This window comes from Manis pentadactyla, chromosome 8 (assembly GCF_030020395.1).
Source record: "Manis pentadactyla isolate mManPen7 chromosome 8, mManPen7.hap1, whole genome shotgun sequence".
NCBI lineage: Eukaryota > Metazoa > Chordata > Mammalia > Pholidota > Manidae > Manis > Manis pentadactyla.
This window is the reverse complement of record NC_080026.1, coordinates 58958927-58979483: the sequence shown is the minus strand read 5'-3', so window position 1 is coordinate 58979483 and position 20557 is coordinate 58958927. Positions and strand designations below refer to the sequence as shown.

General features: G+C 44.9%; 1 protein-coding gene across 3 annotated transcripts in view; it reads left to right on the top strand.

Moving 5' to 3' along the window:
- The window catches only part of VSTM4 (V-set and transmembrane domain containing 4), a 111857-nt gene that overhangs the window by 13821 nt on the left and 77479 nt on the right, over nucleotides 1-20557 (top strand). For all 3 annotated transcript variants that reach the window (XM_036916610.2, XM_036916609.2, XM_036916611.2), the window contains exon 3: nucleotides 15481-15549. In XM_036916610.2, coding sequence (XP_036772505.2) covers nucleotides 15481-15549 — 69 coding nt within the window. The remainder of the gene's footprint in view (nucleotides 1-15480; nucleotides 15550-20557) is intronic.

Genomic DNA, 20557 nt, shown 5'->3' with positions numbered 1-20557 from the left:
AGCTGCTTTACAAAAAGCAAGCTTTGGGGTATCCATGACTGTTTCATGATTCCCACTAGTAAATCTTATCAGAAAAGCAATTGGGATGGACCTGACAATGTCTCTTAATAATTTACCTTTTGCTTTTTTAATTTCTTAAAATCCTTATTTAAAAATCCATTCCAAAGAAATGAGCTTATTAAGCCATGAAAAGACATGGAGGAAATTTAAATACATATTACTAAGTGAAAGAAGCCAATCTTAAGAGGCTGCATACTGTAGGATTCTAATCATATGGCACTCTGGAAAAGGCAAAACTGTAGAGACAGTAAAAAGATCAGTGGTTGCCAGGGGTTGTTGGGGAGGGAAAATGCACAGGTGTAGCACAGAGGATTTTTATAGAAATGAAAATACTCTATGACACTGTAATGGTAGATACATGTCATTACTCATTTGTCCAAACCCATAGTGTGTACAATACCAAGACTGAACCCTAATGTGAGCTATGGACTCTGCTCAGTTGTGTGTCCACATAGGTTCATCAGTTGTACCAAATGTACCACTCTGCTGGGGGATGCTGCCAACGGGGGAGGAAGCATATGGGAAATCTCAGCATCATCCCTCAGTTTTGCTGTGAACCTAAAACGGCTCTAAACAATAAAGTCTTAATGATAATAATAAATCCAATCTAGAAACCTGTCAGAGATAGATGAAAAGTCCATCAACCTATATTAGCCTGCTTCTTTTTATTAATCAAGAGACTTACATGCTTCTAGCCATTTGGCACCTTTTCTGTTTTCCAGGACATCTTACCTTTCCTGAGCTAGAGTTCTTTCTGATCTGTGAATGACCACCACTAAAGAAAGGTCAGATATTCCTCTCTGAGGAGGAGAGGCATGGAGATGTGGCCAGTGAGCCCACTGGCTGCACAGGTCATTATTAGGAAAGCTCACTTGCCAGGTTGCTGAATAAATGAAACTCATGATTATCACTGGGGTCCCACAACTAAATGGTCATGAACACTGATTAAAGGCCAGCATCTTTAAGTTGTTTATGTATATTATAGTGGAGTCAAGTCAGTTATTATAACATCAGTGCATATCCCTTATACTTTGATTTCATCCTTTGAATGGGACAGGAAGGGATGGAACTTCAGGGATGTCCAGGGAATTGCACATAATCTGCAGCCTGTCACACCCATGCTGCATCCCTAAGATGATGGCTCCTGACAAAGTCCAGCTCATTATTCATGTGCTTGAAAAATACTTTCCAGATGTTATATAAAGTAAAAACCCAGAGCAAAAATCCCAAGACCAAACCAAATAGCCCACCCCAGTATCTGCAGTATTATTGCTTTACTTTGCTCTACATATTTTTGAGTTTACCCACGCTGAGGTAAGTCCTTGAAAACTTGTGGTGAAAAAAAAGAAGTAGCAAATTACTGGGGGGAAAAAAAGTACACTAATACATGAATTTGTCGTGGCTTTTTTCCTGGAGACATCCCTGAAAGGGTTTGGCTAAGAAATGCAGGCTGTATTAATTTGGGGCAAAGCATAAGTTGCCATTTTATGTTTTAGTGTGCTAATTAATAAAGCACAATGGAGAATGGGGATTCCGAAGAATGGGGATGTATTAAATTGGGGTTATCTGCAAACCGTGTGCTTTGAGATTATGGGAGGGAGGCTCCTGGCTATATAGATTGTTGGTGCTGTGTGGCACAAGATGATATGATAAAGAATGAAGAATGAAACTATGTGACCCTCTAGGTGACAATGGAGTCCTGCTTGTCTTATTTTACAGAAATTGTCATACCAGATGAACTTGTCAATGTCATTTTTATTACACAGTAGGAGAATGAAAGGCAAAGAATGTTATGCGGATTCTTCAATTGCTTGTGCCATGTGACCATTTCACTGAGCCCTGCCTGCAAAGAAATGGACTGAAAAGTCTTAAGTGACACATGGCATTGGAACCCCCTGAAGAGGTTTCTGGTGGAAACCAGGAGGGACAAGGCTAGGTTTGATTTCATTTAATTGTTTTATCAATAACATTGAAAAAGGAGCCCATGTTGCCCTAATGAACTTTACAGAAAATACAAAATTGGGAAATGTTTTTAACATCAGTGAGGAGTAAAACATAATAAAAATGAATCCAGAGAGGTAAGAAATACAGGCAGGAAATAACAGAATGAGATTCAATTTGGAAAATGGCAGAGTAACACATCTGGGGAAAATGAATCTCAGGCACTGGTTGGATAGTCAAGGGGAGGCTAAGAGGCTGTCTCTGTAAAGGGACTTCGGTGATGGTGGTGGTTGATTAGATGTGCATCTGCAATGTGATATGGCAGCACAAACAGCTGGTGTTATTTCTGTTCACGTACAAATTGGCCTGGTGTCCCTAGGAAGGTGACTGTGGTGTGTGTACTACGCCGGTGAGGCTCTAGTGCAGACTACACAGTCCGTTTGGGGAGGCTCATTTCCAGAAAGAGATTCAAACTAGAAAAGAGGGGCAGAAATGAGTGGCAGCCTTCTGAGATGTGATCAGTTAAGCCAAGGAAGCTTTGCTGGGCTCAGTGAAGAAATTGCCTTGGAAAATAATATTGACTCGTGTTCAGCAGCGCTGGGTGGATTCGCTTATCTCTTCACTCAGTGGGGGTATTTTATCCAGAGCCTGCTTTGCACCACGCCTTCACCATGCTGGAAACTTGGGGACTCGTGGGTGGATCTGTTCATAGTGTGGTGGATGCACAAACAAATAGATGCGGTGTAAGTGCAGTGATAAAGGTGTGCACGGGGCATTGTGTGCTTGCATCGGAGTCCCCTAAGGATGTGGGAGAAGGCAGTGCTTGAGCTCACACTGGCTGTTTATGCAGGACAGGGAACAGTTGGAAGCAGCAACTTGGTGTGGGACAGGGGTCACCCTACAACAGTGGGTCAGGGCAGCTGGAGCCTGGGTGGGGAGGTGGGAGTGGCCTCAGGTAACTAGGGGAGGCACACAAGGCTGCTAGTAGAGGGACTTGTAGCAAGTGCTAAGGAATTTACACTTGATTTTGTAGGCCCTATTTTCATCCTTGCCTAATGATAAGAATCACAGGGGCCACTGTTAACATGCAGATTCCCAAGTATCTGCCTAGGAGATTTTGGCCTCTTAGGTCTGGGCTGGAATTTGAGTATTTAACATGCAGTCTGGATGATTTTATCATCAGGGAGTCTGGGGAATCCCTGCTTTAGGCCTTGGAAAGGCTGGAAAGCAGTCTTTCGATGGATACCCCTGTTGGCCGCTCAGGATGTGGATTTGCGGGGAGCAGGCTGGAGAGTGAGGAGGCAGAGTCTTTTATATTTGCCCAGGTTTGAAATGGTGGAGGACTAATTTGGCAGTAGGAATGGAGAGCCATACAGAAGACAAATGAGGCTTCTTTAATAATTGACAGGATGTGGGCAAGCGAGAGAGCTTTGGAATGACACCCAGGGGTCTAACCTCATAAGTCTGTGCAGGATGGTGCCCACTGCTGACAAAGGGAACATGAGAGAGGGAGCTGGTCCACAGTGGAAGTTTAGGATTGAGAATGAGGGGACTGGAGGCCATCCCGCACTGATGTCCAGAAGGTACATAGACATGTGGTCCTGAAGCTCCTGTCTGATGTGGCTAGTGAGAACTGATTTCTACATCAGGCAGGTGTAACCCTGGGTATGGGTGAGCATTCCAGAGGGCAGTGGCCAAGGGTGGAGCCCTGGACAACTCCAACATTTGGGGCAGCAAAAGGAGCTAGTGTGGCTTGGTGTCCAGTGCGGGCTCCTCTGGGCCAGCCAGTTGGCTGGCTGCACAAGGCCCAGTGTTCTCAGGAGATCAGCACTGGAGGGTGAAGGTATAGCAGTCCTTTCCCAGGAGCCCAGTCTGTGGGAGACCAGGGGGCACAGTGTTCTAGGAAGGGATGAAGGGCATTTGCCTTGATCTGGGGGGCCCAGTGATCCCCATGTCCTCTGCTCTGATGACAACCATCTCTAGGTAACAGCTTCTTTCTCATTCATCATGAGCAGGTGAGATGCAGGTGTGGGCCTCACTGCAGGTGGGCTGCATGGTAATGCCCTGGCCTAACCCAGGAATAGCAAGGAGGTGGACTGTGCAATTGGGATGGAAATAAGGGGAGTATAAGCAGAGGTTTAGGGTGCTTTCCAGTTGGAAGATGAAGCTGCTTGGTAAAGGGTCTCTCTCTCTCTTTCTCTCTCAAAGGGGGAGACTATTTATGCTCTGGGTGTTCAGGTTTTCTGAATTAGAAGCATCATAAATAGACTAGTGCAGAGATTTCCAAAATGTTCTTGGTTCTCAGTGCCCTTAGGCCAAAAGGAATAGCTAACATTTTTGCTTTTTAAGTAGTTGGATCTAACAGCTTAATATAAGTATTTTTCTCCTAAAAACTGAGAGCCTAATATGTCCCTAGAGACTGAGGCAAGCAGTTCTCTTTCTGGTGAATTTCAAGATCACTTTTGAAATGAGATGAAGACTTGGTATTTTATGGGACCAAAATCTCCCATAGAAGTGCAAAATAATGTATAGCTAGCTGTGTTCAATTTTTTGCAAACAATGATACTTCCTGAAGAAGTTCACTTTTCTATATCTCTGTAGATGCAAAGGAGCATTGACCCCACACTTGTTCTCCACACTGTGTTAACTAGTCACTTGCTGTGCATTGGCATGCACTTTATAAAGCAAGCTCACTGTCTTCCCATTACTGGGATATCAGGGTCCCTGTTGCCCTTTCACATGCCCTTCACCCCCTCTGCCCTGTGTCCCCTTGTCCAGGCACTTACTGTTGTGTTTTGTTCCCTGCTTTCTTTAGAAATCCTCTGACCTCCCTTTGCTTCCTCTGCTTCCCAAGCTTCGGGAACCTCCCTGCCTTTGTGCCTTTTCTCTCCTGCTTGATGTCCCATGACCCCCAGACTCATCCTCCCTGGGCACTGATCAGGCCTTGTCCCTTCCAGGACATGCAGACCCTGTAGAGTTCTAAGCATGAGCATGACCCTGGGCAGTGATGGAAGGCTGGGCTAGCTCATAAGCCTGGACTTTTTTCAGGTGCCAACAGGTGAGTTTCCAAGATGAAGCTTGAGGGTCAATGGGGCTTCCGGTCAAGGCCAGGCCCTGGTGCAGTTCTGGGTCCCACATGTCCTTACTGGTCACCAGGCTTTGAGCCTTAGCCCGAAGGCACCAGGTGGGTCCTTCCACTAGGGAGTGTGAACCCCTGGGGTTTGTAAGAGTGATGATGTCATTCCTTTAGGCTTTTGCTCTTAGGGGTACAACAGCTTCAATTCCCCAGACCTCATAAAAAATGATCTCCAATGGATTTTCAGCCCAATTCTGCCACCCAGAGACTCAGAAGCAGCCTTATATTCTGAACTGAAATGAATCTGTGCTTTCAGATGGAGATGTCTTCATCAACAGTGAAAATGTTAATCATAGAAGCAATTTGCAAAGGCTGTCTCCTGTAATTTAATCAGTATTTCAGTCTAACCCCAAATAACGTAGTTTAACAAGCCAAATTGCTGTTTGATTTAAAATATGTAAGTAAGCTTTAAATGTGAGGTGTGGACAAAGCAAATAGGAAACTGTTACCCTAAAAGTATTTGGGGACAAAGGTAGAATTCTAATTTCTTATCTATTTAACCCCCAAATGTTAGAGGGACTTTAATAATTGGATCTGGAATTACTATCACAGGGAACAATGTTTCAAGTTTCAATGGAAGAAATTAAATAATTCCTTTTTCTCCAGAGACATGGAATAGATAATTAGGAATGAGATTTACTGAACATTTAGTGCTACTGTTTAATTAAGCAAGCACACATCATGATGTTTGAAGTGTCAACAGGTCCAGATACTCAAAGGGAACAAATTGACAACTGGAGTGTAATTTAAACACCACTGAAAACAATACTTCATTGTACCTACCCTCATCCCAACCACCATGGTCTTGGGAGAATTTAAGAGATTGAAGACTTAAACTGAGCAAACATGTATTAAGCCCCAGTTTATGAGCCTGTCATCACTTGCCTTGTCCAAAGAGAGGTAAGGTTGGAGAGATTTGATTGCCCACTCTCATGGAGCCTCAGCCTCACAATCTGGAGGAGGAGACATATGTAGATATGGGTATAAATCTGATAGGCATTATGGAGGTAGCTAATAAAATGAAAGTGTGACAGGGTCACGCAAGAGAGTGTCATTGGCATGGCAGTGAGGGAGAGATGAAGACACATTGGGAGAATATGAGGTCACCTGGAGGATGTAGGATTCCAGTGGTGCCACAGGGTAAGTAGAGCTATGACAGCTATGGGCCATGCCATGGCAGGAGATGACACAGCCTGAGCAAAGGTGTGGACACAGGAGAAGAATATGCAAATAACTTGGTGGAGATGAATGTATGTTTGTGGTGAGGGTCTGAGGTGGGCAGTGGTAAGAGCAAAGGTTGGACCTAGCCAAGGACCTTGATCCAGGGGCCCTGCAAGATTCTTCTTAGATGCACCCTCACACCTGACATAGTGCATGGCACACAGAAAGGCTTAATAGTGAATATTTTGGATGAAAGAATGAGTAAATGACCCAGCTCTTTCGTAAAATGCCATTTTAATGAATGGTAACAAGGAGTGGAAGGTGGTAGCAAGCAGATATGTAGACCTATCCTGGAGTTGTGTCTGGAGAGGGCCTGTTACTATCCTAAGTTTCAATATTTGCTAACCAGTGTTTGGAGACCCCCACATGGCCTTTGTATTCGATGGCTGATTTCATCTCAGAAAGCAAACTTCTTTCCCAGCTGCCTTGTCACAATGGGAAGTCTGTTTAATATGTTTTTTGTTGATGTTGTTTGCTCTTTTGCTTTGCTTTTTCTAGAATTTGTCTTAGAGTGGATGCAAAGGACAGTGGCTCAAAATAGACAAAGCTGGAGCTTTTCCATTTCTCATCAGCTGCTTCCTGCAGGTCACTTGGAGGTCTTACTCACATACATGGCTTTGTCTGAGCCCCAAGCAAGACTGCTTTTGGCCTGAATATTGGAGAGGCGAGGGGGAAAGGGAAGCAATAGGCAAAGTTCTGAGAACAGGAACAGAAAAGGTCTGTGTGTTGTTCTGGAGTGAGACAATTCTCATTGTCTTTCCTGAGAATGCTGATCCAGCTATAAATAGTGGGGACATAGCTACATTTTAATAGCTTTTTCCTGGGAAACTATCCCATCACTGAATAAGAAGGGACAGTGAACTGAGTATATTAATTTTTTAATTTGGAGCAAAAACATTGACTCATCTTTATTGTATTTAAGGGTCATTTCTTGTGCATACTTCACATCACCAATAATATCTCCCTGTCTCTTAGCTTTTTCTCTTCTGTTGATCTGTGCAAGATGCTGCCTGAGGAAACTGAGGCAAGGTGGTGTCTGCTCACCAGATTTCCCCCAGTGCAAATTAGTAGGGTCTACATGCCAGGGACCAGGGCCTTATACTCCCACCCTTCTCCTTTCAACTTGAAAGAACTAAATAATCATCTTTGCTGAAGGTCCTGGGACTTCCTGCCTCCATTCTGTAAGGAACTGAGAACTCATAGGCCACAAAGTAAATCATAACAGACCCAAAGCAAGTACGTCCAAGGCCAGAACATTGCTGGGGAGTCAGCCTTGATGGCCTGGTGTGCTGGTGCCTTCCCATTGCCTCTGAGGCAGGGCGTCCAGATGAAGTAGGATGGGCCCACTGCCCTGGCCTCTCTTTCCACCTTCCAGAGAGTAACAGTGTCCTGGTCTCAGCACAAGCTTCTTGTGGTAGGCCTGGACTCACCAATACAGTAGTGCGTTAATTCTGTTCACTTGTTTGATCAAAAGGACTTGTTATGGGCCAAGAAGGATTTTAGGAAGTGAAGAAAAAAGGTGCAGTCCCCGCCTGCATGCCGCTTCCCTTCAGCTGGGGGGTGGCGCATCCTGAACAAGGTGAATGAGTAAAGCCGGGAGGGTGTGCAATAGCATAATCCTTGGAGGAAGGCCTCTGGTTCAGATTCTCTCCACTTTCTAAGTTTGAGTGGCCACTTGGGGAGGCACTTCAATTCTTATAGATGGTCTGCTCTTTTGAAAACTACTTTCTTGAAAACTGTGTTTTCCGCATGGTATTCTTTTGCCCTGAGACATGCTATGTAAAGGGACCCATTTGGAGTCCTTTGTCAACAACACTCTGACAGCCTTCCTTCACAGGTTTTGCTGCTATGCTCTTGTTTCCCCTTGACTGAATTGAAGAGGTGGCATTGTTTTAGTTTTGAGTTCTGGATCCGGAAGGGAGATTGAGGCCCGGGGTGTGGGTCCTCATGACTTGCATCCTTTCTCCCATGTCTCCTTGGACTCTGCCCGCCTCTCTAGGAGTGTGTGAGGCAGGGCTTCTCTAGATGGGTTCTGGGCCCCTGAGCATCAGAGTTTCCTGCTGAGAGTGTGCCCTAGTCATGCAGGTTCCTGAGCATCCCCCCGACCCCCAAGATTTCTCAAACCAGAATCTCAGGGGGGATGCCTGGCAATCGCCCTTTGAACAAGAGTCTCAATTAATTTTCCTGCGTACTAAAGACCAGAAATCCTGGTCTTCAGGCATGAAGTAAAGGCAACACCCTCTACAGTCAAGACTGTAGAGTCTAGAGGAATACTGTACCTCACGGTGACCAGGTAGAAATAGGCAAAGACACATCTCCTAAACACCAGCTGCTCCCGCCTGCATCCTTGCTGCTGGCCCTGCAGCTGCCTCGCTCCCCTCTCTGTCCTCTCTTCACTCCTGTCTACCAACACTTCCATTCCCGAAGGCTTTCTGTGTCAGAAGCATGCACTTTACTTTGTATGTAACCTCTGGTTGTACTTTAAGATCCTTTCGTTGTAGGATCTGGGGCACAGGAAGCAGGTAGGAGAGAGTTTTGGGAGAAAGGAGCCTCCCTAGCACCTTGTCAGCCATCTGCTCCATGGAGAATGGGGTCAGTCCTTCAGTGCAGGTCCCGATAAAGGTGTTAGTATCATCAGTGAACAGAACACCAGGAAGGAAATGGGGGCCCCCTCACCAGGAAGACATTGTCACAGGGTCTTGGCATGAACTCAGGGATGCAGAGCGCTACAGCCTGTGAAACACACCCTCCCCAGGGGAGTTGGCAGGATGTTCTGTCCAAGTTAGGGATCAAGGCTCTCAGTTTTCACACCTCTCTGAGTGATAGTTTCCCCACAGGGACATCAAAGGGGACTTGATTTAAAATCTTTCTTTCCAACCTGCTTCTTCCAGACATGAGGCTAATAGGATCGGTTTGTCTTTGTTCCTCTGGGCTGCATTCTTGGCTGTTTGATCCTTCGGCCATTTCAACCAGTTCTACCTAGAGGGGCCAAGATGTGGGGGATCTTGCAACTTGCCCCTTATTTGATTTATCTGATTCTGCTCTCTTGGGTTGGGTCCCTAGGACAGCCAGCAGCTCACACGTCTGGACAGCCGTCTCACCAGAAGGTCAGAAGGGCTTTGCCCACTGGGTGCTGGGGTCCTGAGGAAATTACAAAGCAGTCAGTAGGTCAGCTGATGGCTTAGCTTGTGAGTGCTCTTTATTCCTCTTCTCCACTGTGAGCCCAAACTGATTGATAAATGGGCATGGGAGTCAGACAGAAATCAAAATGCCGGCTTTATGTTAAAGCTGTACTGAGAAAAGTGGTTTGGTGCTGAGACCCAACTGGACTTCCTTCTGCTTCCCTGACCAGTTGCACCACTCTGCTCCCCACCCCTTCCCGGGCCTGGCATGGAACCAGAGGCCCTGCACCCTGTGTGAGGTGGTGTGGCCTTGCTCTACCCTCCCTCATGGGACCCCTGGATGTGGGAAGGACAGAAGAGGGGAGTGCGTATGAGTGGTCAGGGGCTGGGCATCCCCAGAAGCAGAGCTGGTTATCATGGCCAGCAGCTGGGGTAACAAGACCTCCTCAAAGGGGTGCATACTGACCACCCTGCATTAGTTATGGGCTGAGAGGCCAGTTTCAGAGCATGGGCAAGACAGAGCCACCTTGCTTCACTTTCCTCTTAACTGGAGAGGGGCAGTTTATCAGAAGCTCCCTTGGATCAGGGGCTCCTCCTCCCCCCACCCCCAGGGTAGTAGGAGGCATGAGAGAGTATGGGAGTGGAGGGAGGGCCAGGCCCTGTTACTCTCATCGTGCTCCCTCCTAGCAGGGGACAGAAGCCTCAGTCGTCTCCCAACCTTGGAAACTGAGCACAGAAGTAGGGCCCCCACCCGCCATCATGACTCTACAAGACAACCCATTGGTTAAAAGGCTGGCTGACTACATGTGAATTTCTAATTTTTGAGGGATTAGGCTGAGAACTCCCCCATTCAGAGGTAAGCTATCAGAGTGTAAGGACTTACAGCAACCCTGAGTTGATGCTTAGGAAGGACCAGCATTTTGGGTTGGAAAAGCTGTTTGTTACCTTCTTCCCATTTGTCTGAGAGTCCAGCTGGATCACAGGTGAGGCAAACACAATTGAAAGTGAAAGATATACTGAGTCTTGTTTAAAAGGCTGCAGTCTTCTGATGGCTAAACCCATTGGAAACCATCACAAATGCTCTTCCACCAAGAGATTTACATTCTATTTCTGAAAGTCTTTGATCAACAATTAGTAATCCGTGGTTAGAAAAGTTGCTTCATTTTCCTTGGTCAAGCAAAATGTTTTCTTGAAGTACTTCATCCTCTAACATGCTGACCCTGCAGTGGCCTCTCGACCTCAGTGTGTCCAGGTTGGCAATGGTGAATTTATGTCCTCTGTGTGCACCTGTGGGGTTAGTAGGCCTGCTGCTCGTCCACTAAAAAGACCTTCTGTGGGCCTGCCGATATCCCACAGCACGCGTCCTTATGGTCTGTGGACACAGACACGTGGCTTGACAATGTGTCAAGTTCACTTTGAGATAGCATGGGATGAGCAGAACTTTGGGAAAATTTCCAAAGCTCTCACAGAGTCCCTGGAAAGGTTTTTCATTCTTGTAGGAACAGATAAGATCATGAGCAGTTTTGCTGACCATCGTAGGCCAAACAAAGTTGCTGCACTTTCCCATAAAATAGCTGCCCTGGGGTTGGGGGAGATAAGGACCGCCGTGGGTCCTTGGTTAGAGCTCTGTGAGCTTGGAATCCCAGGTTGTTGGCTCTTTCAACACATGGCTCTGTAGGTCGATTAGGGAGACCTTGTAATCTTTTATCTCAATTAAGGCAAAATAATTGTAGTGGGACTAAATCAAGGGCCCAACATTTCTGAAAAAAAAAGTCAGAGATGAATAAAAAGTGATCCCGAAGCATTTGTCTTTGCTAGAACAGTAGCAGCCTGTTTGAGCTGTAGACATTTAGCCACAAAGACAAGGAACTCTTCTTGTGGACCATTTGGATGATTGAAGATTCACACACTGAGACAAAGGGCTGACAGCAAAGGATCGTGCTGGAACTGGGTGTGAGGATTAGAGCAGTGAATAAAATGGACAAAAATCTCTGTTCTCAGGAAGCTTGCATCCTTCTGGATAAAAACGGCTTGCTAGGTCTAAGGTACTGTTCTAAGCACCTCTCACATATTAAGCCATTCGACACTCACACCTATCTTGAGACTAGGCACTTACTATCACCTCCATTTTACAAATGGGGAAACTGAGGCATTGGGCAGTCAAGTGACTTGCTCAGGGTCACACAACCAGAAAATGGCAACTGAGTTTTTCAAACTGGCATACCCTGGTACATCTCAAATGTTAAAGTGCGTATGATTCATCAGGAATCTAGGTTTAAAAGCAGATTCTGATCCAGTAGATCTAGACTGGGGACCCTGTGATTCTGCACTTCTGACAAGACCCCAAGTGACACTGATGCTCCTGGGAGGCTCAGAAGGAGTGGTAAGGCCCTGGACCATGATGGGCATCCTTGAGCTCTTTGGAGATACATTCATTTCTCATTTCTGATTGTATTCAGTCAGACCCTTGTGGTTATCCTAGTCTAAGGCAATTAGTGAGAGCCTTGAAAAGCCATTCAAGCTAATGCAGAAAAGAGGTGGGGATAGTTTAAGGATGCAGAGCTCATGGAAGGCAAGGACAGCAAACAAATTACTTGAGCCCTCTTGGGACCCAGAGGACCATCAAGATCAGTCTGAGCCCCACAGGTCCTCTCACCCCATTTTCCCCCTGTAGGTTCTGACCTCCACTTCTGCTAACTTGTTTCCTAACACCAATGCACCCCAAAGTCCATAGGCTCTTTCAGGCCCCAGGGCCCACAGTGACCATATGTTCTCTGTTTCATACTTTAAATTCTTGAAGGGGAAATCTGATTGGTTGCCCTGGCAGTCAGCAGATTACTGGGGCTGTGGGTGGGTCAAATTAAGCAGAAAGGATGAAGGACAAATTGTCTGACATATCTAATACCACATGCAAGACCAAATATACACTTAGAATTCATTCCTGGAAGCCCAGACTGTTTACTTTTGGGGGCAGCCTGAAAGAAATATATTATTCATTTATTTACTGGGCATCTATTGGTTGCCAGGCAGTGTGCCAAATGATGGGATATAGAGGTAGAGGACACAGCTTCTGGTGTTAAGGAATTCAGGTTCTAATGGGAGAAGAATTCTTTTCCAGTAATGGCAGACTAGCTTACAGCAGACCAGAGCCCTCCTTCTGAGAACAATTAGAAAAGCTGAAAAAAACTATTTCAGTTTTACTAACTGCATATTTATATTTCATAATACATTTCTATTACATAATTACATGATTATATGTGCACCATATATATCACAGCTATCCTAATTGTCCTCCAGAGGATAGATAGAGCATAAGAAGAGCACTGAGTGTGCCCAGTTTTTGGAGACACTTAACTCTTTAAGAGCAACCGTACTTAAGCAGTGACAGTTGAGAGAAGCTATGCAGAAAGTCATGATCGGCATGTATAGAGGCAAATAGAGAATCTGGTAGTCCTAACAATGAGGTGACAACTGGAAAACCTATGGTAGATAACCCAGGCTTTCCACTGGGGATCCCTGAAGTAAGGGCAAATCGGAAATAGACAAGATCAAAGAAAATCTGAAACCCAGCATCTAATGGTAAAAAGCCTGATTGGATTAGGTCATCACCTCCCCTACTAGGAAAATAAAATTTTATCTGGTGTTTCCATGATTTCCCATATACAATGTCTGTTAGTCACTTATAGAAATTATCAGACACACCAAGGGCCAAGATCAAAAGCAAAAACAAATAATAAAAACAAGCCTACAGGCAATGCAGACATGAAAGTCATCAGGCATGTACATTATAATAATATGATTAATATGGTTGAGAGATTAGTTGACAGCTAGAGAAATTCATTAGAGAGCTGGGATATGTAGAACATTAACTGGATAATCTGGAACTGAAAAAAATACAACAAATGAAGTTAAAAACTTAATAGATGGTTTTAAGAGCAGGTTAGATGCAGACGAAGAGTAGTGATCTGCAAGATAGGTTAATAGGAAATAATCCAGAACAAGACATGGAGAAATAAAATAAAAGGAAATTCAGAATTGAAATTCATGACAATACTAATTCAAAAGTTTGTGGGAAGGGCAGTAAATATTAAGTTCCAGGTGATCCCTGCCATATTCCATGCCTCTCATAATTGATTCAATCTCCATTCCAACCACCTTTGTCTTCTTGTTCAAGTCCAAGATTTTCTTTTCTAGAGCTCTTGGGTGTGGTAGCCACTAACCAGATGTGGCTAATTAAATTCCATTAAAATGAGATAAAATTACAAACTCAGCTCCATAGTCCCATGTGGACTAGTCACATTTCACATGCTCAGTAGCCACAGGTGACCAGGGGCTGGTACTTGTACAGCACAGAGAACATTTCCATCATCTCAGAAAGTTGTGTTGGACAATAATCTCATTTGGGTATTTTACATTTTCTTGTGAGGGTAATTTTTTTATTAAGGTATTATTGATATACACTCTTATGAAGGTTTCACATGAAAAACAATGTGATTACTACATTCACCCATATTATCAAGTCCCCCCCCGATACCCCATTGCAGTCACTGCCCATCAGTATATAGTAAGATGCCACAGAGTCACTATGTGCCTTCTCTGTGCTACACTGTCTTCCCCATGATCTCCCCACCCACCCTCCCCCACCTCTCCCCTTTGGTAACCGCTAGTTCCTTCTTGGAGTCTGTGAGTCTACTGCTATTTTGTTCCTTCAGTTTTGCTTCATTGTTATACTCCACAAATGAGGGAAATCATTTGGTATTTGTCTTTCTCAGCCTGGCTTATTTCATGAGCATATATCCTCCAGCTCCATCCATGTTGTTGCAAATGGTAGCATTTGTTTCTTTCTATGGCTGAATAGTATTCCATTGTGTATATGTACCACATCTTCTTTATCCATTCATCTACTGATGGACACTTAGGTTGCTTCCATTTCTTGGCTATTGTAAATAGTGCTGCAATAAATATAGGGGTACATATGTCTTTTTGAATCTGAGAACTTGTATTCTTTGGGTAAATTCCTAGGAATGGAATTCCTGGGTCAAATGGTATTTCTATTTTTAGTTTTTGAAGGAACCTCCATATTGCTTTCCATATGGTTACATTCCCACCAGCTTACATTCCCACCAGCAGTGTAGGACGGTTCCCCTTTCCTCCACATCCTCACCAGCATTTGTTGTTCTTAGTCTTTTCGATGCTGGCCATCCTAACTGGTGTGTGATATCTCATTGTGGTTTTGATTTGCATTTCCCTGATGATTAGCAATGGGGAGCATCTTTTCATGTGCCTGTTGGGCATCTGAATTTCTTCTTTGGAGAAGTGTCTGTTCATATCCTTGTGAGGGTAATTTTTAGATTGTTATCTATAATTGGAACCTTTCCGTGGTTTAGACTCGTTAGTGCGGCATTCAAAATTTCACACAGTGTAGCTCAATTTTGTTTCCTTGCCTGTCGAAAGCAGGTGTAGCAAATTCAGTGATCAACTGCTGACGGAGTTGACAAAACAATTTTAAAATCAGATGCCTGCTGCTCTGTGTGAAGAATGGTGCTCAGAGTGCTGACCCTGAGCCATCAGACTTTAGGTTCCTCTGTGCAGGGATAGCTGGTCAAGTACCCTACATTTTAGAAAGATGCCCCCCAAAGTGGTAAAATAAATAATGTTTTGGTTCTTGGAATTCCCACTGGGGAACTCTTTATTTTGTAAGTATATGGGGCAATTGAGACTTTTATTGAACTGAGTCCCAGCTGTGCTATTTACTGGCTTTTAAACTTAAGACAACTGAATTGCCCTCTCCGATACCTCAGGTGTCTCAGTTATTATGTAAAAGTCATCGCACTTCTACCTAATGTATGAGTTGTGGCAATTAAATATGGTTTTGCAAATGTGAAATTCACTTTAGAAATTTAAGTATTATATATGCCATATGGCATTATTTTAGATTACAGTGAGTCGGGTCCATAAGTGATTCTACTTCATGCTGTGCTGTTTATTTTTGTCTTACAGTGATTTCCTTCAAATATTCTGAAGATTCATCCCTTGAGAAAAAGAAAGAGACCTGGGCATTTTTTGAAGGTAAAGCTTAAACATTTCTTTATTATTAAAGATGCTACTTTGCTATTAGATCATAGAAAAGGAATAGAATAGGAAGACAGGACCCTAACTTAGTTTTGCCATCATATCAAGCTGTGTTCTTGCCCTAAAATTACTCAGTAATAGGATGAGAATCCCTGGTTTTATCAGCCCACAAGTTTTCAAAGAGTAGAGGTAAAATCTCCAGGCTGCATGATTTGGAGTTGGTTGGTTGCTCTGTTTTGCCCCTCCAGGGAACATTTGCCAATGTCTGCATACATTTTTTGTTGCCACCCTAGCATCCTGGGGCTGTTGGCATCTCGGAGGTAAAGGCCAGGCATGCTTCTGTACACCCCCCACAGCAGAGGATTATCTGACCCCAAGTGTTAAGTGTGCTGAGGTTGAGAAACCTTGCCACAGTAAGGAAAGTTCACAGAAATTATGATCACATAGTGATTGAGGATTATGACCATAAGCAACAAAGGAATGTATTTTGTGAGTTCCCAGATAGAGCATTTGGTTCAGTGTCTAATATTAAAAGGTAATCAGGAAATTGTGAAAGATTACATCTTGTGAAGGCATGGTGTTTATTGATAGCTCCTTAGCCAAAAGGAGCGAAGCAGATGTGTGTACCACAGGACTTCAGCATCTCCTTTTCTTAGCTTAGCAGATGTAGTGGAGGGAGAGCTTGCCCTAGAGGGAGAGCTCTTGGATTCAAACCTGCCTTTAACACTAGCCAGTTAAAAGCAGTGGATAGAGGCATGCTCCCTCTTAGAAAAATGTCACTATCATTGTAAACATCCTTTGCAAGCCATAGATTGTCACCCAGGTAGGCCATTAGGATTTGTTGTTTCGTTTTGAAATATTTCACTTCTCAGATTGTGCTTTACTCCAATAGTGATTCTTAGTATTCCCTGCCTTTTCTTCTGCATGTTTTGTAGCTGCCTTTTTTTTTGTCTGATGACCTCTCCTAGCACAATAATCCCAGCTTGCCCCCTGAGCCTTTCATTAGGGAATGCAAACTCATTCATAAAGAGGTGAAAGTGGCTTTACTCCTGGAGTGAAGCAGTTGAAAAAGCAATCGATTTACCCCATGTGTCTGGAGCTGTCCTATGACCCAGGACCTGTGATGGGGTATATTAGATGCTGAGATGCTGGGGATCCCTAAGATAGGTATCTGCAGCTGTGACAGTGGGAGCCCTATTTATCATCAAATGCATTAGCATCTCTTGGAGAGGTTGTTAGTAACCTAGACTTTGGGATCCCCCTGTGAGTATGATTACTGCATTTAGGAAGGGATCAAACAATTTGTACATTATCAGGGGCTCAAGGTGCTTCCCGATGCAAGTGGTCTAAGGACTTCTTTTTTGAAAACACTGTGAAACAAAACCCAGAACTTAACATATTTTGGAAGGATTGTAGCATTTAGTTCCAACATGGCTTGCTAACATCTCTAAAACATTTGGTAAAATTAATGATATTTTATAATTCACACATAGTATAGACTGTCAGGGTTCCTCTCCATGTAACTCTACAAATCATCTGACGCCCCACATGCACTCTTCTCTCAACACAGAGAATGAGTTCTCTCTGGAGGAGCAGAATTGGAATCTTACTATTTATAATGCCTCAGAGCAGCTGCTTCCCAAGTGCTCTTTCCCTAGGATTTCGGCAGCAGCGGCCATGTGTTTTGCTTTTTTAACCCAGCCACAGTGTTGGCGAGGTCAGAGGGACAGTTGAAATTCCTGGGCGCCTGATCCCAGGCCTTTGCCCTTTTGTTCCTGGGTGGGAGGGCTGCTGTAGGGCTTGAGGATGGATGTCCATCCCCCTGGGCTCAGCTTGGCCTGGCTGTGTGCCTGCAGTACACAAAAGGCATTGTAAGGCCTCTTGGTGAGATACTGGAGTGAGTTAAAAACCCTCAGGGTTCCTGCTCAGGTGTTCTGCCCTGAGCAAGATAATAAAAGCTGCATTAAAAAAAATAGAAGTAAACAGTTTTCTTGACAGAACTGCAATATCTTAGGCATTTGCATTTTCCTGGAAATGTAGAGGACTGGCATTGACTGGCCTGGGGAGAGTTGGGTTTCTTCACTGTGCTGAGGAATGCTGGGATCACCTGGCTTCAAAGCAGCGCTGCATACACCAGTGGCCTCAAGGTTGCCCAGCAACAGGTGCCTGTCTCTCTGGGCCTGCTCTGCCTGGCCTGCCCTGTCCCAGCTTGGCTTTCTGGGAGGGAGGGAGGGAGCTGGTGCAAGTACATCTTGCACCCTGTCTCGACCTCCCTGCCGCGTGAGCATCACTGCAGCCTGCTGGCCCCACCATCTGCTTCAGGGAGGCCTGGGCCGGGGGCAGTGGGGAGACATTTTCTGCATGGCAGCTTGCAATTGAGTCTAAAAAGGTCCAATGGCAAAAGACAAAACTGCAAATGAATTTGGGGAATATAACAAGATTTTTAGAATTATTTTGAGTGTGTAGGCCTATGTGCTGTTTTAAAAGCTAATCCCGATTTGGTTAAATGCAGATGTTTTGTTAAATTTGGACCTGAAGGCTTGGATTCAGCCTCTGGACAAGCATTGTTTGGCCTAGTCTGGGTTTTAAAAGCTTTGAGCCAACATTTATAATTAGAGAGGTGTTTACATAAAAGTTAGTCAGAAGATACAGCAACAGTGGGCCGGCATTGCTGTCTGGAGAGAGTTGTGGCTGCCTCCGTCAGGCAGGGCACAACTTTGTTCTAACTCATCCGGCAAAAGAGTGGCCCTGGAGTCTGAGGAGGTTTTCACCCTGGCTTAAATGGCTCAGGGTTTAACCTTTGTTTGCTGAGAAAGACTGGGGAGGTGGTTTCAGAGTTTTGAGTAGATACAGCAGGGTAATTGTCTTTATGCAGCAAAGGGATGCTTGGGACAGAGGAATAAACCAGAGCTTCAGGGTGCTGGATACTGCCCAGTCCAGGGAAACTCAGGGGTTCTTTGGAGCTTTTCTCCTCCTGCCAGGAGACACTTTTTAAGGTTCCTGTAGCCTCAAAAGCACAGCAGAGAGCAGGCATGATCAGCCCTAGGCCTGTGGGGCGCACACACGGGTGGCTGGTGCCTGCTGGCTGGTGTCCACAGCCTGGAGGGCCGTGTGCTTGGCAGTCCAGCTGAGCCTTTGGGCTGGCCAGATGTTTCACGATTCTGTAGCTGTGGCTGCCTATGGAGAGCCCCCTTTGTACCCCGTTGAGGAGGCTGTGATCTGAAACCATAACATAGACCTTTTGGAGTCCCTCACCTCCTGCCAGGGCAGAGTGAGCCACAGATGTCCACATTAGGCTTCTGGGGATGCTCATGGGGCATGCTGGCTGTGCCCTTGTCCCTCCTGGGTTCCAGCAGTCCCCAGACCATCAAAGAGTTCTGATGAGGAGGTGAGCTCATGTATCATGTGGCGCTGCTCTGCTGAGATGGGTTTTCTCTCCATTCTGACAATGAGCCTGGAGCCAAATTGCCCTTGCCTTTTTAGCCCAGTGGCCAGCATGTCGGAATCCCTTTGAGGTGGATGTTGTCACCTGCTCGGTGTCTGTCTGCCTGGAAACACGACCTCATTGTTTATCATTCTCTTGTGCCAGAAACGACTCCACAATCCTGTTTCCGGAGTCATTTGCTCACAGTGTGTAAATCCAGGACTGGCCATCCTGTATCCTGTCCTGAATCCTGGCCTATGACCTTGCTCCATCCTTCAGAGTTTCATGTTGTTGAAATGGAGGCCCAAGCCTCTCTTCTAACTGTGGCCATTCACAGAGTTCTCTACCATACTAATCCGCAAAGCCCACACGTCTGAGACACAGGTGTGTGTATTGAAAGCAGTTTGGATTTTAGTCACAGAAAAGTTTTCTGTATTTCTATCTCAAACTCTTCTCATACCACTGAACTCCTCCGCCCTATCTGGCTCTGTCCCCACCATCCCACTGAATTGGCTTTCCCGTAGGACTTTTCCAGTAGCTTCCTAGTGGGAAAACCCAGTGGGTGTTTTCCAGCAGCAATTGATGCTACTAAGGAATCATTCTCACAGTGTTCTACTCTCTTGGCTTCTAGAATTCTCACTCCAGTCTTTCTCTGCTTCTATGACTAGCTTCTAAGCTCCCTTTGTGGGAGACTGTCCTTCATTCCCATCCACCCGCCCACTCCCCTCAACTGCAATCTTGTCCTACTATGCTTTCTACTTATTTTATTTTTAATCCACGCTTTTAAGTTTCCAGCAACAGAGACCTACTCAAACTATCTTAGGTGAAAGTACTGATTGGGCCTAAGACCACAGAAGGAGCTCATGAACTCCAGGGGCAGAGACAATGCTGAGCCTCTCTGCGGGTGTGGGTCAGGGAGAGATTATCAGAAGGACTCCATCCCATTCTACCTCTTGCTCTCTCATTGCCCATAGCCTTCCCTGCTGCTTCAGGCTCACTTGTGGAAGCCACTCACCGTGCAACCACTAGCATGCTTGCTTTCTCAGCTGAAGCGTTTAACTAACTGCTTGCCCAGGTCCCAGGCACTTGACAAAGGTACATTTCTGTTGACTCAGAAATTCCTCTTGTAGGAACTTAATCTTAAGAACATAAAGTGAGAGATGCATTACATTTAAGTTTGTAAATGCCCATCATAGGCTCATTTAGTATAGGGAACTTATTTGAATAGCCAATATTAAGGTATTTTTAAGTCACTTTTATTGCTATGGTAAAATTTTCTCTTGTCTCTACTTTTTTTCTCTGTATATATTTTGCATTTTCTGTTATTTTACATATGACTCTGCACAGGGCTTTAGTCCTCTGGGATGCCCCTTATGGCCTCCCCAGGCTGGGTTGGGTTCATTTTCTGTGTGCTTCTTGTACTGGGCATATATTTCCTATTGCTGCAGGTACCATACAGCCCTCTGATTGCTTGACAAGAGGAACTTTGGATGCTCATCACTGCATTTCTCATACCGAGGAGAGGGCAGAACACAGCTGATAATAAGTGTCTGTTGGCTGAAAGGAAGTCAGCAAAGACAT